The 27,802-nt window shown below is 37.3% G+C and overlaps 1 protein-coding gene across 2 annotated transcripts in view; it reads right to left on the bottom strand.

The window, feature by feature from the left end:
• The window catches only part of NFATC3 (nuclear factor of activated T cells 3), a 93,899-nt gene that overhangs the window by 25,773 nt on the left and 40,324 nt on the right, over positions 1 to 27,802 (bottom strand). For both annotated transcript variants that reach the window (XM_070388130.1, XM_070388131.1), the window contains exons 4-8: positions 16,573 to 16,772; positions 10,247 to 10,419; positions 7,516 to 7,656; positions 4,955 to 5,010; positions 3,730 to 3,856 (exon numbers count right to left, since the gene is read on the bottom strand). In XM_070388130.1, the coding sequence (XP_070244231.1) occupies positions 3,730 to 3,856; positions 4,955 to 5,010; positions 7,516 to 7,656; positions 10,247 to 10,419; positions 16,573 to 16,772 (697 nt within the window). The remainder of the gene's footprint in view (positions 1 to 3,729; positions 3,857 to 4,954; positions 5,011 to 7,515; positions 7,657 to 10,246; positions 10,420 to 16,572; positions 16,773 to 27,802) is intronic.

Raw genomic sequence — 27,802 nt, forward strand, 5'->3', positions numbered from 1 at the left:
AGATACACTTTCTCTGGGGTGGGGGTAGGGTCCCCCACATTGGAAGTTCTGAAGCTACTGAATACAAGCTGGGCAGAAGTTCAAGTAGCGGAACCCCAGGGAAGGGCTGTGTGCTTTATTACCGTCTGTGGTAAGGTTCATGTGTAAATCATACACATATGCTGTGAACTGTCTTCATTCAGAAAGCAAATGGATTGTGGGACAAATAATACTAAATATAATCCCTAATTAAAAACAATTTGTTTTTAAATTAGCCACTTGTAGTTAATGATTATTCCCCCTCTGGATATTGATACTGGTCAGATCCCTACTGTGAGGAAGTTGCCAAAAAGGAGGCAAATAAACAAATCCTTTAATTAAAAATAAGCAACTTACAAATATATAAAGTTTTTATAAGTAAAAATTAAAAAGGAATTATTGTTACACATAAAATGGCTAAAATCTCTACTATAAAGCATTCATACAAATTAATAAGACAAACATAGTAACTCTACCATAACAAAGGGTCATACAGTAGAATACTAAAAAGCTATTAAGATTCTGTAAAATTATCCGCTGATAAGAAAAAAATAAAAATGTTCAGGTTATAAAATTAGAATATATATAAGATAGTATGGTCTCAGTTCTGTTTTTAAAATGATATAGTTATATATGGAATTAAAGGATCTAAAGAAGAGAATGATAGAGTGAAAGAGAATACCGATGCTTTAAAAATTTTTTTCAACTTGTCCTTTAAAAACGTTCACAGTAACATATTCGCCTTTGTAAAAACTTTATTCAAAATTTCATTTTAGAAAAAAGGTGAAAAAAGTAAAATGTGACAGACAAAAGGTAATAATCAAGCAGAATAAGGACTGTCCAAACACTTGTGTGTCCACTCTTCCTTCACTAGTGTGTGCCACGTGATTTGTATTCTGTCAACCACAAGGCCAGTGATGACAGCTCCAGTCCAATCCAATGTTCTCTCTGCACTCCAGGGCCCCATTGATTTCCATTCTCATATGGAATGCCCTCTAGGACTCTGTTTTTATATTGTCCTCTCAATTCAAGAGCTGCTAATGTAGAGGCATGATATTTGCTCCTTTCTGTCTGCCTGCTACCACCACTATGATGGTAGTAATCAACACCTCTAACATGCTGACACTACTGCCTTTTCCCCCCAACTCCAGAAGCTCTCTTCCTTCTTATTCAGGTTAGATTCTATAGTTCCTCATCTCAAAAGAATTTAGTAACATTCTTGGACCCTGGATGAGCCCTATTATTCATATTTCACCACCTGCCCTGAAGAATCTGAGTGCTGCTTAAGAAATTTACACAAGAGAGCTAATTCGTATCCATAAATTCACCAATATCAACATCAAAGGTGTCCTTTGATTATCCTATTAGGTTTCGGTGGTAACTTACTCTCCCCTCTCTTTACAATAACTTTTTCATATTTCTCCACACCATTAAACTGCCAAATTACCCACATTCTCCTCTCTCTGCTCACAGAAGGAGGCCGCATGTCATTCTTTATAAAAACAAAACTGAAGCTATCATTTGGAAACTCCCTAAACTCTCCACGACTAAGTCTGTAAACGTTCTTAATGTGCATCCATCTTCTTCATCTTCTTTACCTTCCCTCCTTTTCTTTTCCCATTTAAGGTCCATGTCAATTGGGATATTTTAAATCCTATCCTTTCCCTCTTCTCAGAAACCTGATATTCTTTGTTATCACTGATGCTCTCGCCTTTGTATACTCAAAATACACCAGATGTTTGAATCACGTTTTATTCTTCCTGGTCTTTCCTATATAAATTTCACACTCTATAGTTAGTTAATTTGAGGAAAGACTAAACTGGTCATTGACATCTTATAAATGACAGAAGAACCATGGGAAAAAATCATTTTTGAAATACAGATCTGATCATGTCACCTCCCTGTTAAAGTTCACTTCTTACAACTCTTTTAATACTCTCTGATCCAACCAACGGTAAGGCCTTTGCATATGCTACAGCCTTTATGCGGAATGTTCTCCCACTCTTTATCTAATAGTAATTAACAGTATAGACTATTCAGCCATACTGCAAAGATTCATATCTCACGTTTGCCTTTGTTAGCTATGCGATCTCACTTCACTCACTTCCCAAATGGGGAGGGCAACACTATCTACCTTACAGCGTTATGGGAGAATAAATGAGTTTGTATGTATAAACTGCTTAAAATAGCACCTAGCACACACAAAATGCTCTGTCTGCGAAATAAATGAACAAATGGATGTAGTCTAGGTTAAGTTAGGAGCCCAGACTCTGGAACCTGACTATATATGATGTTTGGCTCTAGAATATATGCTTTGGGACCTTGGGCACATTACTTAGCCACTCAGTGTCCTCATTTGTAAAATAAGGCAACAACCTACCCCACAGGTTTAAGAGGATTAAATGAATACAGAAAGGGCTGAGAACAGTACTAAAACATAGTAAATGTTATGTAATTATAAACTATTACTGTTATTTTTCAGTTATTAACTCAAGCATCACTTGACAACCAGTTAGCCTAGCAAGAGTCCCTCTCTTATTTTCACCCACAGCATTGTTTCCCTTTCCTTAACAGTTCTTATATGTCTAACTACAAATTTATAAATTATTTACTTAGAGATTTATTAGCTTCTATTTGTTCCACTAGATTATAAGCTCCATGAGAGAGAAGCTAAGACAGGTTTTGCTCACTTAGTTTGCACCCTTAAATACTTATTGAATTAATGAATAAATGAAATGGCTAACCAAAATCCTTAAGTTTTCAAAGGTCTGAAAGTTATCTGAAATATTTTATTACCAAGTATTGTACTAACATGATCAGGTAATAATAATTTTCAGATTCTGGAATATAAGCAGTCTTCAGAGGCTATAAATGAAATACAGCCAGGCTTTAAAAAGAATATGGTGACAAATGAATGACTAATAACCAGAACCCTCTCAAACTCAGTGTTTGTTCTTTTCATTTACAATAAACCCTTTAAAAGTTTTTACAATAATAAGTTTTGGAGAATAAGCTTCATTATAATTTTTTTATCATATGTTCTGATGACTAATAATACAGCATCTAGCACAGAGAAGACCTCTATAAATGTTTGTTCTCTAAGAATGTAAACATCAGTATGAATTACTGCATATAATATTTATGTGTCACAATCCAGACCTGGAAAATTACAGCACTTGAGCTGCTGCAGAAAGAGGTGTGGAAGTCTTCTTTGTTAGGGTGTCTCTATAAAATCAGGAATTCTGCCATCAATGTTATATTCCCCCAAAGCCAACACAGGCTATAGTTGCTGCTTGCCAAATGAAAAATTTAAGGAGAAATTTCCCATTTTGATTGGAAATGGTTGAGATGAATACACTACAAAACAGGCACACTGCTTTTTTGCAGTGCGAAGGGCAGAAGGAAAGTTCACACGTATTCAGACATCTATCCTTCCAACAGTGCTGGTGACCTTTGGTAACTCCTGAAAAATGGACTTCAAATCTACATTCAACCTTCTAATTTCCTTATAACAAATGACAACAAAAAATAATTGTTATCGGCTCTAACATTTGAAGTAAATACAAACTTTACAGACAAGGCGTATACTGGGATTTTTATTCATTATAAGCACCCTATCTTAAACACACTAACTAATACAGGATTCACTGCATAACCTTATTCATTATGAAAGCAAGCTCTATAGCAAACCATCACAATAACTCCTCGTACCTGGTGTGTAAGTAAAACGTTGAGACTGGCTTTTTTTCCTCTTGCCATTGCAAAGATAAAAGTGCACCTGCACTGCAGCTGTAACTGCTGGGTTATGATATGGAGGAACTTCAAGGACAATGTGAGCCTAAGGAGCATGGAAAGCAAGATTGTGTTACACTCAGAACTAAAAATGAAATGCACCTGCTAAACTCAACACATCTCATGAGTCTTAACTACTCGGGCTCATTATGCACACTAACTGGTCATATAAGTCATCTGGGGATTTACTCTAAGGATACTTCAGTCTTAACAGAGAAAAGCTCTTTCAAGTAAACCATTAAAGGAGAAATTGCTTTTCACTCACCTACTTGGGTTTCTAGTTGAGGCAGAAATCAAAAGTCTTATTATTTACTATGTAGTCAGATATTTTGCTCTAATAAATATTACATGTTACTATACATCTTAAGTGAAAGCTTGTTCTAATTTTTAATCAAAGCTTAATAGCTCCCATATTGTGTTATAGATTTCTTATCATTTTTTTTTCTGGCCTTACTGCGTGGCCTGAGGGATCTCAGTTCTCTCACCAGGAATTGAACCTGGGCTACAGGAGGAAAAGCATCAAATCCTAACCACTAGGGAACGCCTTTATCTTAAATTTTACATTGAAAATGTTCTAAATGGCAAAACACAAAATCTGTATCTATATCAAGAATAATCTTACATATGCATAGAGAAAATTTTTAGTTCCAAGTCAACCACAATCCTTAATCTAACTTCTCTAGGTCTTTGGAGAACACTGTGGGAAGTAGTATTGCCTACCCCAGAGAAAATTCTGTCTCCATTCCAACCAGAATGAAGGGATCACAGCTTTCAGTGTTGAATCCTGGAAGGCTTAATGTGGAGGAGTTGGAAAGAGTATGTTAAATACAAAACCCCTGAGGGCTTGTCCTCCTATTTTTTTGCCCGTTGTTTAAAGATGTTCACTGAATTCAGAGAAGTAAATCAATGATAACTTCAGTAAGAACTTCTAATAATCTTTCATTTCTAATTTCTCCTTCCCTATCCACAAAAAAAGGGGAAGACACCAACAGTTTATCTTTCCTAAACTTTATTTTAGTACCAGGAAAGCAGTCTATCTCATGTCCAAACTTCTAAAAGAGACTCCTCATCTATACCACAAAGCAACATTATCTAATTTTCACATTAAGCATCTCAAATATTTCCAAAGAAATAAACTTCTTACCCCTTGACATTTTTCCTTGATTATTTTCCCTTCTACTTCCCACTGAGGTCGTCCATCTATTGAAAGAAACAATTTACAGTTAAAAGGAAGTCAAAAAGCATGCAAACAAAATCTAACTTATTTAGTATCACAAGTTTATTGGCAAAAGGAATCTTTATCTCACTGACTTCTGTTATGAAAATGTCTACCCATGGGGAAAAAAATGTGAAGAAAGATCTTAGGCTACCTGAATTTGCAGGGCCTGTAGACTTTAGTCTACTAAGTGATGTATGAAAATCTTCTGAGAACACCTCTACAAAGTGGCGGCCAACTTCTTTCTGCTTGTGTGCCTTAAAGTAATGAGAAACTCATTCCCTAACCAAGTAACCCATTTCATCTTTGGATAATAACTGCTGCTAGAAAACTGCTCTGTCTTAATGATAGATAACATGTCTCCTTCAAGTACCCAACCTCTGGCCTAAGCACTACTCCTTGTAGCCACCCCCTAAAAATCTTGAGCGTCTCTGTGAGACAGTATTTCATATGTTTAAAAGCATCTGTGTTTTCCTGTCTCCTTTTCTGCTGCCTAGCACCTCTAGTTCCGCATCTGTTCCTTAAACGATATTTTAGCCCCCCTAGTCACTCTTCTTTGAACAGTCTTCCAGTGTGACCATCTCCCTCCAAATGCATCAGGCTGAGGACTGAATAGACCAGGTGAGAAATGACTCAACATGACAGAGAGTGACTGAGGCTCTTGTTGTCTTACATGGAGATGCCATGTCTCTGTGAATATGTTATCTGAGGCAGCTACACTATAAAGAAAGTGTCTGACACTTCACATGTGGCCAGCAAGTGTCCCTCAGTCTGCCACATTTCCTACTGCCAAGCTCAAGCTCCCACACTGTGTACTCATGCAGCTGGGTTTGTTTTGTTTTTTTTTTTAACCCCCAGCCCTTGCTATGTGAGTTTCCCCCTACTAGACTTCATTTTCTAGGATTGCTTGGCTTGTCAAGATCTTAGAAACAGATGGTCTTGTGAATAATTTGCTAGGCTTTCCAGATTTGGGTCACCACAGATCTTTATTATCTGGTTTCTGTCTCTTCGTCACAAGTGACTTGTTTACCTGGGGAGCACCCCATATGCTACTAGTGCTCGCATTCCAGTCTAATGTGCAGCTATTCTAAAGCATTCTTTTTATGTCATGGGCATTCACCCAGTGACAAAACCAAAAAGTACCTTCACTGCTAGGATGACTTCATCTGGTCTGTGAAGACTTGGTGAAATGCCTTTTCACCACTTTCTACTCCAACAACTAAGTATGAGCTACCCTTGTGCACAAATGCTATGCCTACTCAGAACTACAGCTCAGTTCAGCAATCATTTGCTGGGTCTCAACTTGCCAGGCACTCTGGGTTGCCAAAATAAGAGACAGGATACCCTACCTTCTGTCTGTGGATGAAAGGCAAATATAAACAGTTCACTATAATGAAATATGGTGGTTACAATAATTAATAAAGACGCATTCTGGATGTACTAGGAGATAGATGCCAGGGTCCTTATAACCGAGTCTTGGCTACTGTAAACACTGTGCAATGAACATGGGACTGTGTATGTTTTTTTGAGATAGTATGTCTATTTTCTTCAGATAAATACCCAGAAGTGGAACTGCTGGATCATATGGTAGTTCTACTTTAAATTTTTTAAGGAATCTCCAAAATATCTTCTATAGTGACTGCATCAGTTCACATTCCCACAAACAGTATACAATTCCCTTTTGTTCACAGACTTGCCAACACTTGTTTCTTCCAGCTTTTTTTTTTTTTAACAATAGCCATTCTAAGAGGTGTGAGGTAGTATCTATGGTTTTGTGTTTTTCTTTTTTGGGGGGGACTTTGCCGGGTCTTCACTGCGGCATGTGGGATCTAGCTCCCTGACCAGGGAATGAACCTGAGACCCCTACATTGAGAGAATGGAGTCTTAGCCACTGGACTACCAGGGAAGAAGTCCCTCTCTATGGTTTTGACTTGCATTTCACTGATGATTAACAATGTAGAGAAAGAATCTTCGTATTTGTTGGTTATCTATGTTCTTCTTTGGAAAAATGTCTACTGGGATCTTCTGCTTATTTCTTAATTGGGATTGTCTGATTTTTTACTACTGAGCTGTATGAACTCTTTATGTGCTTTGGAAATATTTTCTCTCGTTCAGTAGGCTGCTTTCTCATCTTGTGGATAGTTTGTTTTGTTGTGTGGCTTTTTAAGTTTGATGTAGTCTGTTTTATTTCTGCTATTGCTGCTTTTGGTGTCAGATTCAAAAAATCACTGTCAAGACCTATGCCATGGCTTACTACCTAAGTTTTCTTCCAGTTTTACTGTTTCAGGTTTTACATTTAAGTCTTCAATCTATTTTGAGTTCATTTTTGTGTATGGTTTAAGAGAGTGGCCCAGTTCATCTATTTTATATATAGTAGTTTGTATCTTCTTATTCCAAACTCCTAATTTATCCCTTCTCTCTCCTATCCCCTTTGGTATCCATAAGTTTGTTTTCTATGTCTGTGTCAACTCAAATCTTATATTATTTACCTTGTCCTTTTTCAAGAAAGATGATTTTGGATTCTGGAAGAAAATTAGATCCAGTAACAATCATTTCATGACCTCCATTTACAGAACAACTGTTGATACTGTACTTCTCAATATGAGGAAGTTCTTGGGCAGACCGCTGAGCTGTTTTTTAACAGTGGAGAAAAATAAATACTAGTTTACAGTCTTTCACATGTAAATGACAAATTCTAGCTATAAAAGAAGAAAATTCTGGGCTTTTATAAAATGCAGGACAATATTAATAATATCTAAATAACTATGCTATTTAGAAAACAAAATACTTATTAGTCATGTGATTCTACATTATTAGACTACAACTATAGAGAAACTAATAAAGAGAAATTAATCAATGCCCGCAACTTATGTTGACTCCAACACATTTACCTCATCCACTTTTCTCTTTTTAGCTTAATACATTTCTTCCCTACAATTTGCCTTTTAAAATTGGAAAATTTAATATAAGAAGAAAACTAAGCCCAAAAATGCATAATTATATTACATACAATTAAAAGAAGACAAGTTTCTAAAGAACAAACACCAAGTAAATCTTTCATCAAGAAAATAGCAAAAAAGAAAATAGCCAGATCATCAAGACATCAGGATTACATTTTGGATGATCTTCTGAATAACTAAACAAAGTATACATGAAGTACACATTTCAATACAGAATTTTAAAAAATGAACATAAATATTTCTTAGTGCACTCTACTCTTCCTTCCCAGGATATATGAACACAATTTATCTTAAAGCTTGTAAGTTATTATTTAAAGTATTAACTTTTCCTTGGTGCCATCGTTTTCTGATATCAACTGAGTTCAACTGTTGTATTTTCTGGAGATCCTATTTCTAGCCTTTCTTTTCTTTTTTTAAAAAATGCTTGAGTTTCAAGCTATACTTCTTTTGACTGCTTAGGTTCTCTAAGGGTTTATTCCTGTCAAAGGCCTCAATAACTATGTTTCTCTCTGGATTAAAATAAAGTGTGGACTATACTTTCTTCTTCATGTTTTGGAAACAGGTCTACTTTTAGTCCTACTACTTGGGTGGAAAATTGGTGGCTTAGAGGGTCAGCTGTGTTTTGTTTGGCCAAAACACATTTTTAAGAAATTTAAACAATTTGACTGCCTTTATGATGCATGCAGTCCCAGTTCACTATGTCTCTTCCAAGTACTTCACACCAAGCCACAAAAGGTATATGAACTGGGATCCTAGTCCTGTTCAAAGACAATGTGTCATAGGGGATGGGTCCGGTTAGGATGAGCTACAATTTGGAAAGTACCAAGTACCAACCTAGATCTCAGAAAACATTTATGAAAACATTATGTCCCTATTTATGTTTTAAATGGCCCAACAGAGAAGGAGCATAAAAACAAGCACTGACCAGCTTAGGGAGTAAGACTAATTATTTATGGTGGAAACCAACCATCACAAGTACATTTGCTGAACACTCAAACTGTGTTCAGCAAATGGTATAGCCATAATAAAATATTATGCATGTGCTAAAAGTATTTTTGAAGAATATTTAACAATATGAAAAAATGCCCATTATAAGTGAAAATACCAAATACTCAAATACTCAGACCCAAAAAAATCCAGAAAATGGTTAATAGTGACTATATCAGAGAAGTGACATTACAAAAGATTTTAATGCTACTCTTTATACCAATCTGTGTTTTCTATATTCTCAACAGTCACACATTAAGTTAATAAACTAAAAGAGAAAACAAAATAATTTTAGCATGAATTCATCTCAAAAACTCAAGCTACTCTATGAACTTAAAATTATTTAAATTATGTTGCTAAAAATTAGAGAAATATATGCTTAAATGGGCACTTGTCTGGCAGAGTAACAAAAATTATGGCAACAAAAGCTGTTTCTAAGAAGAGGAATTAGCTGACTTGAAAATTTACTTTTCATTCTATACTTTTTTTTTAGGTAAGAAGTGGATTTATTCAGATTCAGAGAGAAGCACACTCCATAGTGTTGGCCACCACAGAGGGCAAGTGCAGGGGCCTCACTCTATACTTTTATTCATTTAAAATTCTGTACCATATACCTGTATTATCTATTAAAAGTTAATACAAAAATTATGCCCTAAAGGATCTAAACCACAATCTCAGTATTTCAGTACTAACAGCTAACCTGCCTGAGGTCCACAGTTCTCAATCCACAGCTTGAGTAGATATCGGGTTCTAGGGCCTTTTTCAATTTCTTGGCCTTGAAAATCTGGGTAAATGATACTCACTTTCTCAAGCTGGTGTAAATAAATATACAATTAAAAGCCAAAAGCCTGTGAGTCCATAGTTAGGTGAAGTGTCAGCTCGTAAAGACAGACATCTTCCAACATTTTAATAAAACGAAGGTGACCAAGTAATAGTGACACTTAGTGTCAGACTCATAGCTTCATGACTTGGTTCTCAGGTGTCATCAAGCCCCTTTCCTCATTTACAGGTAAGAAAACTGTAGTCAAGAGAATAATGTCTATAGCCACACAGGCTACCTAGGGTCTGATTATAATGCAAAACCATTTCCTAACTCCAAGATCAGTACTTACTTCCACTACACATGTAGTTTATTTCTATATAAGAAAATCACACCAGCTATCCAGACCCTGGGTTTCAGTTTACTTTTGATCTCAACATAATAAATAAAACAGAAAATGAAAATGACCTTTTATAAACAAAATTTAAAAAACAGCATCACAAGCTCACTTACAGCATTCAACAGGTATAGAAGCTGTTTGCAGAGAAAGGACTTTTCCATTGGGCTGTGGGATGTGTACACGAAACACAAGTCGAACTCTAGTATTCTTTCTGCCGATATCAGTTTCTCCTTTTCGAAGTTCTATATCTGAATTTCGGAGTTTCAAAATACCGGCACAGTCAATACTAGTGGAAAAGAATATACAAGTATTATTGGCTAACTGAAATTAGTGGTTCCAAAAAACTCAGCTAAACAGTTATGTTAACTGGCCAGGCACAACTATCACAACCTAAAATCACGTCAAAAAAGAAAGATATGACTGCTATTTTCTGCTATTTAAATTAAAAATAGGATTAAAAATGTTTTGGATGACAAATAATACTAAGTGTACCAACTGACTGTAAAGAGGGATGTAAATAATTCCTCCCCATACCTGTATTCCCATGCCACTTTTCCTATTAAGAGGTAGAGTAACGATGTCCCCTCTCCTTGACAGTGGGCCTTATGATTTCCTTTGACAAACAATGTGGCCAAGTGATGCTGTGTAAGTTACAAGTCTAGCCCTGAAGAAGCTCTAGAGCTTCCACTTTTGTTCTTTTGGAGCCCTGAGACACAATGAAGAAGCCCAACTAGTATGCTGGAGAGAAAGGCCCAGATAATCCTCAACTACTCCGCACTACTCCAGCTGAAATCAGGTACACAAATGATTCCAGCTACCACTACATGAATGGACCAGCTGAGTCCAGCCAACGAAAAGAATCATGAAAAATAATAAACAGTTACTACTTTAAGCCACTAAATTTTGAGGTGGTTTGTTACAGAACTAGATAAGTGAAATATAAAGTGAAAGGCTCTAATTCTATACATATAACTTAGCCCAGAAAAGATTAATTTATAGGACCACAAATAAGTCATCAATAACATATTAAAACTTTTATACATTTATTAATAAAAACAACTCATCAGGCTTGAACCAAAAAAGCTCAAGAAGAATCTGAAAAATATAATATTTTCACCTTCAAAAGGCAAGGAAATTTCTAAAAAGTAATATTTTTTAAAATAAACTTTTTATTTATAAATAAACTGTATTTAGCTAATATTGAAAAACTGTACCTTAGCTCAAAACAGTACTGATCAAATTGTATCAAGCTAGTATTCATGCTCATATGCCAAATGAGTATTTGGTGGGAAATACCAGAGATTATCAATTTTTATTGAGTTTCAAGGGAAGGTATTTTAGCAGACAGTTAAGTTTCTAGCAGATGACGTGGAGTATCAGAAATGACTATCTTAAACTCTGGCTAAGCAATGCGAGAAAAGAAAAAAGCAACCAAACAAAACCTAAATTTATAGGAATGATAGTAACTATTAATTTCTACTTAAACACAATTATATCCTAGATCAGAATATAACACTGCCACATCCATTTTCATCAAGTTCTAAATCAAGGAGGAGTTATGAGTAGGGAAGGCAATGAATATTGGCATACTACATTTAAAGCATCTTGTAGAGTGGTTCTATGGTTATGGGTTGAATATCAGTCTTAATTAAAGGATATTACCCATACAAGATAGATTAGGTTTGAAACGACCTAATTTATGGGATAGCAGGCAGAACAAAGGGGCTATCTCCCAATCTTCCCCCACACTACTGCTCTGAGAGAACAGTAGAGCTTTTTCTTTCTTTTGGCCGCATCATACAGGATACTAGATCCCTGACTAGGGATAAAACTGGCACACCCTGCAGTGGAAGTTGTTGTTCAGTCGCACAGTCGTGTCAAACTCTGCGACACCATGGACTGCAGCACGCTAGGCTTCCCTGTCCTTCCCCATCTCCCAGAGCTTGCTCAAACTCATGTTCATTGAGTCAGGGATGCCATCCAATCATCTCATCCTCTGTCATCCCCTTCTCCTTCTGCCTTCAATATTTCCCAGAATTAAGGTCTTTTCTAATAAGTTGGCTCTTTCGCATCAGGTGGCCGAAGTATTGGAACTTCAGCATTAGCCCTTCTAATGAGTATTCAGGATTGATCTCCTTTAGAATGGACTGGTTTGATCTCCTTGCTGTCCAAGCGACTCTCAAGAGTCTTCTCCAACACCACAGCTCACAAGCATCGATTCTTTGGCACTCAGCCTTCTTTATGGTCCAACTCTCACATCCATACATGACTACTGAAAAAACCACAGCTTTGACTAGATGGACCTTTGCTGGTAATGTCATGTCTCTGCTTTTTAATATGCTGTCTATGTTTGTCACAGCTTTTCTTCCAAGGAGCAAGGGTCTTTTAACTTCATGGCTACAGCCACCATCTGCAGTGATACTGGAGCCCAAGAAAAGAAAGTCTGTCACTGTTTCCATTATTTCCCCATCTATTTGCCATGAAGTGATGGGACTGGATGCCATGATCTTCATTTTTTAATGCTGAGTTTTAAGCTAACTTTTTCACTCTCCTCTTTCACTTTCATCAAGAGGTTCCTCAGTTTCTCTTCGCTTTCTGCCATAAGGGTGGTGTGTCATCTGCGTATCTGAGATCACTGATATTTCTCCCCACAATCTTGATTCCAGCCTGTGCTTCATCCAGCCCTGCATTTCGCATGATATACTCTGCATGTAACTTAAACAAGCAAAGTGACAATATACAGCCTTGACACACTCCTTTCCCAATTTGGAACCAGTCTGCTGTTCCATGTCCTGTTCTAATTGTTGCTTCTTGACCTACATACAGGTTTCCCAGGAGGCAGGCAAGGTAGTCTGGTATTCCCATCTCTTTAAGAATGTTTCACAGTTTGTTGTGATCCACACAGTCAAAGGCTTTGACTCCACTAGCTTTGTTCATAATGATGCTTCCTAAGGCCCACTTGACTTCACATTGCAGGATGTCTGGCTCTAGATAAGTTATCACACCATGGGTCATTAAGACTTTTTGTGTATAGTTCTTCTGTGTATTCTTGCCATTTCTTCTTAATATCTTCTGCTTCTGTTAGGTCCACACTGTTTCTGTCCTTTAGTGTTCCCATCTTTGCATGAAATGTTCCCTTGGTATTGCTAATTTTCTTGAAGAGATCTCTAGCCTTTCCCATTCTACTGTTTTCCTCTATTTCTTTGCATTGTTCACTTAGGAGGGCTTTCTTATTTTTCCTTGCTATTCTTTGGAACTCTGGATTCAGATGGGTATACCTTTCCTTTTTGCGTTTGCCTTTCACTTCTCTTCTTTTCTCAACTAAATTGTAAGGCCTCCTCAGACAACCATTTTGCCTTTGTGCATTTCTTTTTCTTGGGGATGGTTTTGATCACTGCCTCCTATACAATGACACGAACCTCTGTCCATGGTTCTTCAGGCATTCTCTATCAGATCTAATCCCTTCAATCTATTTGTCACTTCCACTGTATAATTGTAAGGGATCTAATTTAGGTCATACTTGAATGGCTTAGTGGTTTTCCCTACTTTCTTCAATTTAAGTCTGAATTTGTTCTTTCTGGTCTATTCCAGGCAGTCAGTGTCTGCCACCTCCGGTTGGGGAAGGGAACATGAATCTTTACTACCACCTCTATTTCATGTTTGGATCCTACAGTTCTGATAAGTTCACATTATTTGGTACGTAAGGCTTTCTTAAATTCTTGAAAATCTGTCTTAGAAACTCATGTACTCTGTTTTCTTTAATTTATTGATTTATACATTATTTTAAAAAATGATTTGAGGCATTTTACAACATAAACACGAATAACGTCAAGAAGAAAGAAATAGAAAAAAATTTTTAAATAGAAGAAACAGGAAATAAATATATCCCAAATCTAACGTTACGTGAATTACTATAATTACTATAATTGAGCTTGATCATGAACTTCCAGGAAGCCGAGGCAAAAAATAACAATGATAAAGTTTTTGTAGGTCTCTCCTTGTCTGGTAAAGTCTACTGCTTAAAATATCCAGAGGAATGAATGGAAACATGGCCTGCAAACTGTCACCTAAGAAGCAATTTTATGAATTCTTAGAAAAAGATAGTTCAAAGTTGATTTTCAATTTCCCCTCTGCATCTGAATAACAGTATTTTCATGTGTTTTTGATGCTAAATGAAAAAGATCCTAGGGAATTCCCTGGTCATCCTGTGGTTAGAATTCTGTGCTTCCACTGCCAAGGACTGAGGTTTGATCCCTGGTTGGGGAACTAAGATCCCGTAAGTCTCGTGGTGCAGCTAAAAAAAATTTAAAAAGTAAGATCCAAGAGTAAAAGGGAGGAAGGGAGGTAAGCCTTCTTGCATTCTCATTAGAGGCTGGCCACCTCACCTTATTTGAAAATGGGTCAAACAGGATGCCTGGAAACAGAGTTAACATTTTTCTTTAAGAGTTTTGCTCATGTACCTGAATAAGGATCACCTGAGAATACAAAGTTCTTTTTATATACTGCAGAACACAGAAAGTATAAGAGTAGAGATTATCAGCTAACAGTGCCCCAGCCATGAAAAAACTCTCATTTTAGCCCATGTATTGACTTAATAGGATCCAGTTCTCGAGTACTATTGACTTGAACAAAGCAGGCAAAGATAAGGTTTTATTTAAATCTATATTAATTTTTCTTTTCTGCTAGTAAGTAGATAAAAGCAATTCTTATTTTATAATTGTACAGTTATATCATAAATTACCATGTCTTCAGGGGTATATTCAATTAAATAAAAATATAAATTTAAAAGAGGAGAGCCTGAGACTGAAATCCGATTTTAATAGGACTATTCTTCCAATAGCCTGGGACAGATATCAATGCCACCTTAAGAAAGACCTATATTATAGTTTGAAACAATTTCTCTAAAAAAGTCACTGTAAGTTTCACATACCTGATTGTGGCAAAGTAATAGTTGCCTACTAAATATCCTTTTTCTGTTTTTCTCAGTAACAGACCCCTATCTTGTTAGGGGTGGCAATGTACTCAGGTTAAAAAACAAAACAAAACATATCCAGGTCTTCCCTATATACAAGGATGATCAATGAGATGCAATAAAAGTGTTGGGTAAGTTTCTGGGAAAAGCTGTTTAAAGAGGCCTGACTCAGATGAAAATTCTCTCCCACCCTTCCTCCTACCCCTTCTTCCTATTCCTTCTAGGATTACAGGTATGATGGCAAAAGCTCTAGCTGCCACTGTGGATCATGAGGTAATCTTGAGGACGAAAACTACAACCTAAAAATAGCAAACAAAAAACAGAAGGAGCTTGGGGCCCCAATGACTTATGGAGCCACTATGCCAGCCCTAAAATGCCTATCTGTATATTTCTTTTGCAGAAAGAAAAATTAAACCTCTCGCTGTTTAAGCCACTGCACTTCAGGTTTCTATTACAGGTACTATACATTCCTAACTAATCCACTTGAACAAAACTCTACTGCATTCTCATTCAGAATTTGGCAAAATCTCATTTTATTTGGATATGGATAAAATGGGACATCTGAAAGCAGTCAAAAGTTTTCTTTAAGGAAACTTATCACAATTGTTCTGCAATTATTTATTGTCAATCCTATGAAATTAAAAGACATTTACTCCTTGGAAGGAATGTTATGACCAACCTAGACCGCATATTAAAAAGCAGAGACATTACTTTGCCAACAAAGGTCTGTCTAGTCAAGGCTATGGGTTTTCCGTTAGTCAGGTATGGATGTGAGAGTTGAACTATAAAGAAAGCTGAGCGCAGAAGAATTGATGCTTTTGAAGTGTGGTGTTGGAGAAGACTCTTGAAAGTCCCTTGGACTGCAAGGAGATCCAACCCGTCCATCCTTAAGGAGATCAGTTCTGGATGTTCATTGGAAGGACTGATGTTGAAGCTGAAACTCCAATACTTTGGCCACCTGATGTGAAGAGCTGACTCATTTGACTCTTTTCCCTGATGCTGGGAAAGATTGAGGGCAGGAGGAGAGGGGGACGAAAGAGGATGAGATGGTTGGATGGCATTACCGACTCAATGGACATGGGTTTGGGTAGACTCCAGCAGTTGGTGATGGACAGGGAGGCCTGGCGTGCTGTGGTTCATGGGGTCACAAAGAGTGGGACACGACTGAGCGACTGAACTGATTAGACTGTGGGCTACTTGACAAAAGTTCACTATTTGTGTCTCTATCAACTAGCATGATGCTTGCCTGGTAAATACATGGTCATAAACTTTTGCTGAATTGAATTTTCTTTATGGAAATATGATACCAACCTTAGCAAATATACTCTAATTGTTTATAAAATGTTATTCAGTTAATTCAGAATACTATTTTATTTTTGTGCTATTAATATAAAAATAAATATATTTTCTTCTGAAAATTATTTCAGGAAAAGAAAAAACAGTCCATTTCAGGATGTTTCAAGATACCTGGCTGACATATTATTTTCAGGAAGAAGTGGAATTTCCAGAACCTTTGTGCTGGCAATTATTATCTCTTGGCTTGCAGTAGCAACTGTCTTCCCAGTGATTCGATGCACCTGGTAAAATGCATGAGGCCGTAAATATCGGTCATCTGCTGTTCCAATAAACATCTGTAGATTTATTGGCTTTTCACTGTAGCCCAGGAGCTAATTTGGAAGAGCAAACACAGAAAAATAACAACTCATTATCCATGCATTTTACAGTAAGTTTACAACAATAAGTCTTGTATTTGTATCATATACTATTGATACATAAAATGTTATCTCAACAGTCAAAACAAGTAATAGGTGAACAACCCTCTAAACTACAGAAATATCTTAAGAGTTATAAAATGCTGGAATATATTACAAAGGGATGAGCGGGTTTTGGGGGATTAAAAGCTGCTGCTGCTAAGTCGCTCAGTTGTGTCCGACTCTGTGCGACCCCATGGACTGCAGCCTACCAGGCTCCTCCGTCCATGGGATTTTCCAGGCAAGAACACTGGAGTGGGGTGCCATTGCCTTCTCCAGATTAAAAGCTAGATCAACCTAAATTCTGAAAAGCCTTGATAAGGTGCTATGTAGAATATAAAAGAAATGTTGATTCTGTGCTCTAGGCAACATTAACCATCCAGATCGGACTTACAGATCAGCATATGTGGGAAGGTCCCCAATCAGGCTGTTAAAATCAGAGATACTTTTAGTAGAAATGACCTGAAAAGTCCTTTTCCATGTTTCCAACTGAGAATTTCAACTGACTTAAAAAGCTAGGCTACTTGACTTTCTTTGGTACTCTTCAGCTATTGCCTGGGTTAAAACAGCAACACAGGATGAAAAAGGGTGATGGCTAGGAGGTACTGGAGGTAAAAATGGTGACCACAAAAAAGAGGCAGTTAAAAGAAACAGAGCCTAAAGCATTTAGGGAGACTCCTGTGTTCAGTCTGATGGCTGAGTAGCACCCACTGGACCTGCCATCATGCAGACAGCAACTATGTGTACTGTACTGTACTTAGTCGCTCAGTCGTGTCTGACTCTTTGCGACCCCATGGACTGTTTCCTGTCAACTCCTCTGTCCATGGGATTCTCCAGGCAAGAATACTGGAGAGGATTGCCATGCCCTCCTCCAGGGGATCTTCCCAACCCAGGGATCAAACCCAGGTCTCCCACATTGCAGGCAGATTCTTTACCTTCTGAGTCACCAGGGAAGTCCAACAGCAACTATACACTGGAACAAATATAAAGAATGACTTTGAAAGGAAGGAAAGTATCAAAGTAAAGAGATACTAGAAACTGACACATGTAAGAAGAAAATAAGGGAAGGTGTGTTTCCTGTTTTTAAGGCTTTAATCTGAGGGAAAGCCACAGTCCATGCTTTTAACAGTGTGGCTGAAACTACCAAAAAATCTACAGTCTGAAGGGCTTGAAGAAACAAGGACGGAGCCTGTCATAACCTCTGGAAAGTAGAGGCAAATCCCAGAAAAGAGAGCCAGAGAAGGGGTGCTCCAAGTTTTATATATATATACACATACATATATATACACACACACACACTGGAGAAGGCAATGGCACCCCACTCCAGTACTCTTGCCTGGAGAATCCCATGGACAGAGGAGCCTGGTAGGCTGCAGTCCATGGGGTTGCTAAGAGTCGGACACTACTGAGCGACTTCACTTTGACTTTTCACTTTCATGCATTGGAGAAGGAAATGGCAATCCAGTCCAGTATTCTTGCCTGGAGAATCCCAGGGACGGGGGAGCCTGGTGGGCTGCCGTCTATGGGGTCGCACAGAGTCGGACACGACTGAAGCGACCTAGCAGCAGCAGCAGCAGCAGCAGCACACACACACACACACATACACACTCCACCCAGTTCTTTGTCTGACCTGTAAACCATCCATAACAGGACAGACTCAAGCAGCCTAAGGCTAAAATAACTGAAATGAGATAATGAGGTACCACCAAGCACAGGGAGACAGGTTTTACAGGTTGACTCCAACCAAGTTAAGTGCCTGCTTAAACAAAAAAGTTCAACATTCTTTGGCAGTACATATGGGTGTGCATTTATATTTGTTTTGATGTTGTTCATCAAAGGTGTATGAGTTCTTCACATAATCTGAATATTAATCCCTTGCAGATATGTGATCTACAAATACTATCTCCCATTCTGCAGGTTGTTTTTTTTACTTTCTTGGTTGTGTCCTTTGACACACACAAGTTTTTTAAATTTTGCCTTTTGCCTTTGTGCATGCTCAGTCATGTCCAACTCTGCAAACCTGGACTGTAGCCCACCAGGCTCCTCTGTCCTTGATTTTCCCAGGCAAGAATTACTAGAGAGGGTTACCATTTCCTACTCCAGGGGATCTTCCTGATCCAGGGATTGAACCCATGTCTCTTGTGTCTCCTACATTGGCAGGTGGATTTTTAACCAACTGCACCACCTGGAAAGACCCTTTTTAATTCTGATGGAGTCTGATTTGTTTCTTTTGTTGCTTGTGCTTTAGCTAACATACTTAAGAAACCTCTACCAAGTCCAATGTTGAAAAGATTTTCCTCAAGTTTTCTTCAAAGATTTTATAGTTTTAGGTCTTACATTAGGTCTCTGATCCACTTTGAGTTAATTTTTGTATATCATATAAGACAAGGATTCAACTACATTGTCTTGCTTGTGGATATCTAATTTTCCCAGCACCATCTGTTGAAAAGACTCATTTCTCCCACTGAAAGGTCTTGGAACCCCATCAAAAATTAATTCATCATATATGTTAGAACTTATTTCTGGGCTTTCTATTCTACTTCATTGGTCTTTATGCCAGCACCATACTGTTTAAAATACTGTAGTTTTGTAGTATGTTACAAGTCAGGAAGAGGAAATCCTCCAACTTTATTCTTCCTTTTCAGGATTGTTTCAGCTACTTGAGGCCCCTTGCAATTCCATATGAATTTGAGACTACGATTTTTCATTTTGCAAAAAGGACTGTTGGAATCTGGCTAAATACTGCATTAAATCTGTAGATTTCTTTGGGGAGCACTGATATCTTAATTAAGTCTCCTTCCCATGAAAATGGGATGTCTATTTTTGTTCCAAGTATACTTAGATTTTATTTTTACTTTATATTTTTTTAAACAATATTGTTTAAGTAGACCATTTTTAAAAGTTATTTTTGAATTTGTTGTATATTGCTTTCTATCTTATGTTTTGGTTTTTTTGGCCTGGAGACACATGGGGTCTTAACTCCTCAACCAGGGACTAAACTTGCACCCTCTGCACTGGAAAACAAAGTCTTAACCACTCAATTGCCAAGGAAGTTCCTATTTTTACTTTATATTATTTTTAAATTACTTTATATATTTCCATTTAGTTTTCTTTCAGAAACATTTTATAATTTTCAGCATACAAGTCTTATATCTCCTTGGTTAAATTAATTCAGAACTACTTCTTTTAGATGCTATTGTAAGTGAAACTGCTTTCTTAATGTCCTCTTTGGGTTGTTTATCACCTGTACGTGCTTCCCTGGTGGCTTAGATAGTAAAGAATCTGCTTGCAATGTGGGGACCTGGGTTCGATCCCTGAGTTGGGAAGATCCCCTGGAGAAGGGAACTAGCTACCCACCCCAGTATTCTGGCCTGAAGAATTCCATGGACTAAAAATAGTCCATGGGGTCGCAAAGAGTCAGATACAACTGAGCAACTTTCACATAGAAATACACAGAAACACAGCTGCTTAAGTATGAGTTGATCTCCTGCCCAGAAACTTCCCTGAACTAATTTATTAGCTCTAGCAGCTTTCTTGGGGATTATTCGGGATTTTTAAAGTAGATGAGCATGTCATCTGTTAATAGAGATAATTTTACCTCTTCCTCTCCAATTTTGATGTCTTTTATTTCTTTTTCTTGCCTAATAGCTCTGGCTAGAACTTTCAGCACAAATGCTGAATAGCAGTGACAAAAGCAAGCAACCTTGTCTTGTTCCTGATCTTAGGGGGAAAACTGGCAGTCTTTTACCAGGATGATGTCAGCTGTGGGCTTTTCATAAATGACCTTGATCATGTTAAGGACTTCCCCACTTTTCCTAGTTTGCTTGGGTGTTTTTGTTTTTTTAATGAAAGCTGTTAAATTTTATCAAATGCCTTTTCTGTGTCAATTGAGATGATCATGTGGTTTTTATGCCTTCTTTCTATTAATATAACAACTGATTTTCATTTGTTGAATCACCTTCTGCATTCTTGAGGTAAATTCCATTTGGTCATGCTGTATAATCCTTTTTAAAAAATTATTTATTTGGCTGCATTGGGTCTTAGTGGTGGCTTGCAGGTGTACTTGCTCTGTAGTATGTGGGATCTCTGTTCTCTGGCCAGGGATTGAACACACTCCGCTACATTACAAGGATTCTTAACCACTGCACCACCAGGGTTATAATCCTTTTAATGTGTTGTTGGATTTGGTTTGCTAGTTTTTTTGTTGAGGATTTTTGTCTTATATATTTTAGGGATATTGTTCTTGTAGTTTTCTTGTATCTTTGTCCTTATTATCCTTTCAATTAAAAATTTTTTTTCCACATCTCTACTGGAATTCCTTCATCCCTTCACATATTTAGCCCACCTTTTCTACTAGCTAATTTAGCATTTTTATCACTGTTATGTCAAAGTCTCTTTCTGATAAGTCCAACCCAGATGTAGGGCCAGATTTGAGCCACCTCTGGGTCTGTTTCTATTGACTGTTTTCTCTTCACTGTGGTTCACAGTTGTTTTTTTTTTTAATTTTATATAATTATGTATTTATTTAGTTTTGGCTTTGCTGGGTCTCTGTTGCTACACTGGCTTTTCTCTAGATGCAGTGCGCAGGCTTCTTACTACAGTGGCTTCTCGTTGCAGAGCACAGGCTCTAGGGAGTGCAGGCTTCAGTAGTTGTGGCACATGGCTTAGTAGTTGCGGCTCCCAGGCTCTAGAGCACAGGCTCAATAGCCGCGGCACATAGGCTTAGTTGCTCTGCAGGACGTGGGATCTTCCCGGATCAGGTGCTGAACCCGTGTCTCCTGCATTGGCAGGCAGATTCTTTACCACTAAACCACCAGGGAAGCCCTGGTTCACACTTTCTTGTGTGTGTATGCATTGTTTAACATATACTAGACATTTTGTATAAAAGAACTCTAGGAACTGAAGTAGAAAATATTTATTTCCAGAAAGAGGCATGCTATTTTTAAATTTTTTTTTATTTGGTCAGGTCACAGTTCTTAAGCTGTCTCAGCTCTACTACTGCAGCTTTAGTCAGACTCCTCTGCTTCGGGATGGTGGTTTACATGGCACCTGGTGGGGAGGTCTTATAAGCTTCAGAGAGATACTCTCAGCAATCCTCACTCCTACTTTTGGACCTAAGTGCCCCTGGGAAGAAAATTTGCCAAGGGCACAGTATGATAATATAGACTGCATAAAGTTTATTTTTCAGTAAGCACAGTGGAGGAGCTCTTCAAGGCAGTGGAGTTTCTAGGGCCCAGACCCAAGCACTGTCTCTACAAGCTGTGGATGCTGAGTCAGAGTCAGTGATGTTTTCAGTAGAGCAAAACTGAGTAGGGTGGCTGGACACTGTTCCAGGCCACATAGCTTTCAAACCTGAGATTTTATGAGCTATTTAATAACCTTAAAAGAAATTCTCTATTTGTATATTATGGTTTTGTAAAGTATCCTGACATATGATATCAACAGAGTGCCTAGTATAGTGCTTGGCATGTAGCCAACAAATGTTAGCTATTAGTGTGCATCCGGAGTCTAAGTATGGAATCTAATCAGAGTTTCAAATTTATTTGATTATGTTGTCCTTCAGGTGAGTGTTTTACTCCCTCAGGCTTGCCCATGCCTGGCTTTACACTGGAGTCTGTAACCAAGCAACATCATAATTTATTGATTATCCTCCTCTACCCAGGAAAGGACATGAAATTTTTTGCCTATTATCAGAAAAAAAGGATTTACTCAGGATGCTTTTCAGTCCTGTAACATTTAGAGAAGCAAATAAAGCCTGAACCATTGCAACAGCCTTATAACTGCTCTCCCTGTTCTTACTCTTGCTCCTTGATAGCCTGTTTTCTGTCGAGGAGCCAGAACAAACTTGTAACATTAACCGGATAACTTTACCTCCCTGCTCAGAACTCTATAGTGGCTTCCTTCCACACTGAGAACTAAATTCAAATGCCCAACAAATATTTACAAGTCCTATGTGATCTGGGCCCTAGATAATCTGCTGCCTTACCTTCTCCTACTCTCTCCCTTCCACAGTCTGTTCTGATCATCCTGGCCTTATTGCATGGACCACTTAAGCTCATTCGGACCCTCAGGAGTTTCACACATAATATTTTATCCCTTTGGAATATTCTTCCCTCTGATCGTCACATTACCTCATTGCTTCAGCCTGCACTCAAAGGTCAGCTCCTCAGAGAAAACCACCCTATCTGAAACATTGTATTTCACCCCTTTATCCTGTTTTATCATTTTTCATAGTATTTATTACTATTAAAAGTATTTTATATATTTGTTCATATCTGTTTGCCTCAGTACCACGTAAGTTTCAAAAAGGTAAAAACTCTGTCTTGTTTACCACTCTACCTTTTTCTCTTTTTATTGAGGATGTGTTATGAAAATATCTCTATCAAATGTCACTGCTTCAGCCAGTATTATATAGGTGACACTAAAATAAAGAACAAAGTGGTATGTATTAAATTTAAAGGAATTAGTGAAGACCTTTAAAGGTAGAAATCTATTAATCATAATAATATAGGAAATAGGGAAGTACATGATAAAAAGCAATTAAGGCTCTGTTTAGGAAAGAAAAGACAAAATCATGGAAATCAGCTAAGAGGCTAAAGCATTAAAATCATGTGTACTCAAAATTTAAACAAGGGTAGAAGTAAGAACATGAATAGAAAATAGGAATGAAGATGGATTAATGCAATAAATCTTTCTTATGAGTCCCTGAAGGGATTTTTATAACTGACTACATATAGAACAATAAAGAGAAGGGAACAAAGAAATTAGAAGTTCTGAGCTTCCATACGCAGGAGAATGACGGTATCCCTAGCAAATAAAGAAGTCACTTATTTAGAATACATTTGGAGAAAGATAAGGTCATGTCTTCAATGTTAGTCATGTTATATTCAAGGTAATGCTGAGATATCTAGATGGAAATGTGAGGCTATGTAAGACAAACATTCTTTTAGCCTAGCCATAGCACTATTGCGCAATAACAAAATTATATACTCTACTGTGCTTTAAAAGGATGACTGAAATGCTTTCTGTTTCTTATTTTGACATGATGAGAACGATGACATCATGACAACATGAGTATACACTGTGAAAGTTTCAGTACTCACAGCTCCTGAAACACTACCAAGTTTTAACTGTATCACTGATTTGTAGCTCCCTGAGCAGCACTGTGAAATGATGAGAGTGCCAGTATACTCTCTATCTTAACTACTCTGCCACTATTGCACAAAAAATAGCCACAGTTAATACATAAATGAATGAGTATGGCAACATGATGACTGACGTGCACTAATGGTATTTAATGCAAAGGGGCCAGAAATCCAAATTCCTATCACTTCATGAGATACTCACTGTTCTTCAAATACCTATCAATGCATGAGATAATCATTGTTCTTCAAAGAGCAGAACTAGCCTGTGTTGCCCAGAACTTCAGAATGTCCCATCATGTATGTATATACATACAGAAAAGTTTGTGAACTTGGAACTCAACTCCTTAGAATATATAAATATCACCCAAATCACAGTTTTAACACATAAGAATTTATCATGAATATAACTGCCATGTAAATTGAAGAAAACTTAAGCAAGAGTTGATCATTTCAGAAAATCATGTCATTGTCAGTAATGCCACTCACTTGTGGCATTCAGGCTGCTGATCAACACATCTGCCTTTGTGCCTGTGACACTGTAGTGATGCTGTAGGTACAAATATCTAGCTACTTTATTGTGTTTTGTACAGTTGTTACCGCTTCCCTTATGGCTCAGCTGGCAAAGAATCTGCCTGCAGTGTGGCAATCCAGGGTTCGAGTCCTGGTTTGGGAAGAGGAGAAGGGAAAGGCTACCCACTCCAGTATTCTAGCATGGAGAAGTCCATGGACTGTATAGTCCACAGGGATGCAAGCTGAACACTGAAGAATTGATGCCTTTGAACTACGGTGTTGGAGAAGACTCTTGAGATTCCCTTGGACTGCAAGGAGATCAAACCAGTCAATCCTAAAGGAAATCAGTCCTGAATATTCACTGGAAGGACTGATGCTGAAGCTTCAATACTTAGGCCACCTGATGTGAAGAAATGACTCATGGAAAAGACCCTGATGCTGGGAAAGATTGAAGGTGGGAGGAAAAGGGAACGACAGAGGATGAGATGGTTGGATGGCATCACCAACTCAAGGTACATGAGTCTGAGTAGACTCCAGGAGCTGGTGATGGACAGGGAGGCCTGGCGTGCTGCAGTCCATGGGGTTGCAGAGTCGGACACAACTGAGAGACTGAACAGTTGTTACCAAGTCTTTTCATTTTGAAACATAACTTTTTGCTATAATTTAGTTTTCTAAATTTATTCCCTCAATATTAAAGCATTATATTGATATTTCTAAAATTATATTATGTAGGCTGATTATATTATCTTTGCATTTCCATTCCAGGTAAATAAAGTAGTATTATAAAAATATTTGTTTAAAATTTTGAGAGTGGGGTTGGGTCTGATAGGGTTGAGAACCACTGGTCTAGAATATTTGCAAGTCAAGAGGCACAAAGGTATTTTATCTTGACCAGTTTGCCTAAAAGCAAATCCTCCAGTCTCCTGTCTAGGGAACATAAACCTTTAGGCGTCAAGAGGAGTTAGAAGTCTCTCTATTCAGGACACAGACTTTTATTATGCCTCCTCTTTCAGCCCCATACCATTTTCTGTATAAAGCCCCAAACCCTGCTTCAATTATTCTAGAACCTAGAACTTCTATTTCACACTCTCTAAACAATAAATTTCCAAAATTCTCCCAAGGTAAGCCAGTGGTTATCGCTTGGTTATACCACATAAGAAAGGAAAAACTGTGACGTTTGCTTGTTTTGTAGATCTTCAACCAATTCTTCTGTTTTCAGCCTCACCTCACACCCCACTTTCAGAGATATCAGTGCTTCAACCCTTTGAGCCTTCCCAAGGTTCTTTAGTGTAAAATGATTTCTGGTTCTTATGTAAAATGATTTCTCCAACCAACAAGCTTAAGCTTTAACTGCTTAATGTCTAATGAAGGTAAACACGTGTTTAATCCAGTATATTGAAGTGGAAATTGCAGTTTCCTATAAATACTTAAATATTGTGTATTTAAGAAATCTATTAATATTAGTTGTGATATCTTTTTACATCTTGGTATAAATAAGTTAATACATTTTAAAGCTTTAAATGAATGGAAAATATTCCATAAAATGATAAAATGTCAATATGATTACAGTAGGAAAAAAAAAGCCTAAATAAATCGCTAACTAAAGAAGAAATAGTAAAAATGAGGGTGTAGATGTACATATGCACACAAATAAAGTTCAGTCATTTTTCCCTTTTGGTTTGTATGGAGGCAGATGGGGTAAGTGACAATGCAGAAACAGATTCCTCCACATTTTGACCCAGAGGTGAAAAAATAAAGATAGAGAGTGGAGATACACTTTAACTAAATTAGCTCATTTAATTCTAAAACTCCCATGGAATTTATGCCATTTTCTTTATAGATGAAGAATCTGAAGCTAAGAAAGGTTAAGGAACTACCCCCAAATTTATACTTACTGCTTTTTCATGTTTAATCCTACATTGAACAAATTACTCTATGGAACCAAGTGTTCACATAGTGGAAGAAAAAGTACCAACAACTTTACCACTTGCCCCACAGTACTGTGAAGAGGACAGCGTCCATTTTGTCATCTCCAGAGCCTAGTATAGCACCTAGCATGTTACAGGCATCTAATCATTGGTGAATGAATGAATTTTGGAATGAGAGAGTACAATTTGGTGGAACAAAATGACACCAGGTTAGTCAACAGAATTATTTAAATAAGAATTACAGCCACTAAAGTGATTACTTTAAATGAAGTAGTAAAATCTAAAATAGAAAATATAAATTAAAAACTTTATTACTATCTATAAAGTTACCCAAATATCACATAACATACCAGTAAGTACTATTCAATACATTTCAAAGTATGCCAGTTGTATTAGATGACTCATATTAATACCAGTTTGGCAAAGACATAAGCCACCTGTCCTTTATATTTGATAGTAAAATGAGCCAGTGATGGAGGAAGGTAATCAGGCATATAAAATTTCAAAGGGAACATATTTCATAATACATAGTTCAGCCAACATCTGCTCCAAGCATATATACTACAGCATAGGAAAAACAGGGCTTCTCCTTCGCATTTCAAGGATTTTAAAAGAAGATCAAATAATTAGACTATTATCCCATCCCATCTCATTTGTTACCCATATGTTATAGGAAACAAATTATTGTTACTGTTAACACTACTCTAAAATCTTTCTTTTGGTATCAGGACACTTCTCTTCAGATCACCTTCTGGGCTGCAGAAGAAAGTAAGCTGTTTGTTATGATTCTGTATGTTTCCATAGCAAAGGTCTGTGTGTGCTTAATTTAACTAAAGCTGGAGGGTTACAGCCCGAAGGTCACTACAGGACAGACTAGAGCAGCTTCAAAAAGGGGAGTTCTATTATCAGTTCTGCTACCTTACTTGGAGGGAGGGGATCTGAATATATTAATATTAGAAACATGATATACAATGTAGAGATACTAAAAGTTCAAAACTTCCAAAATATCAATTGCTTCAAACTGTAAATGTGCATGTAACAATATCATATAAAAAGTCATTACCTGGAAACGAATCTTAGTATATGATGAATACAAAGTAGTTATGGAAAAAAATACTATAATCGCCATCTTAAATTTCAGTAACATTTAGAATAAGACTCAAAAATATTTATTCCTTTATAAAACTTATCACTGTATAACAAAGTATGTGTGTAGTTTTATGCAATTTTATCCCGTATGTAGATTTAAGTAACCACTGTAACAGTCAGGATCTAGAACGCCTCATTACCACAAAGGAATGCTCTTGTGCTACCCCTTTACATTCACAATCTTCAACCAGTTCCTGTTCCCTGGCAACCACTA

The sequence above is a fragment of the Bos mutus genome, chromosome 18, assembly GCF_027580195.1.
Source record: "Bos mutus isolate GX-2022 chromosome 18, NWIPB_WYAK_1.1, whole genome shotgun sequence".
NCBI classification, from domain to species: Eukaryota; Metazoa; Chordata; class Mammalia; order Artiodactyla; family Bovidae; genus Bos; species Bos mutus.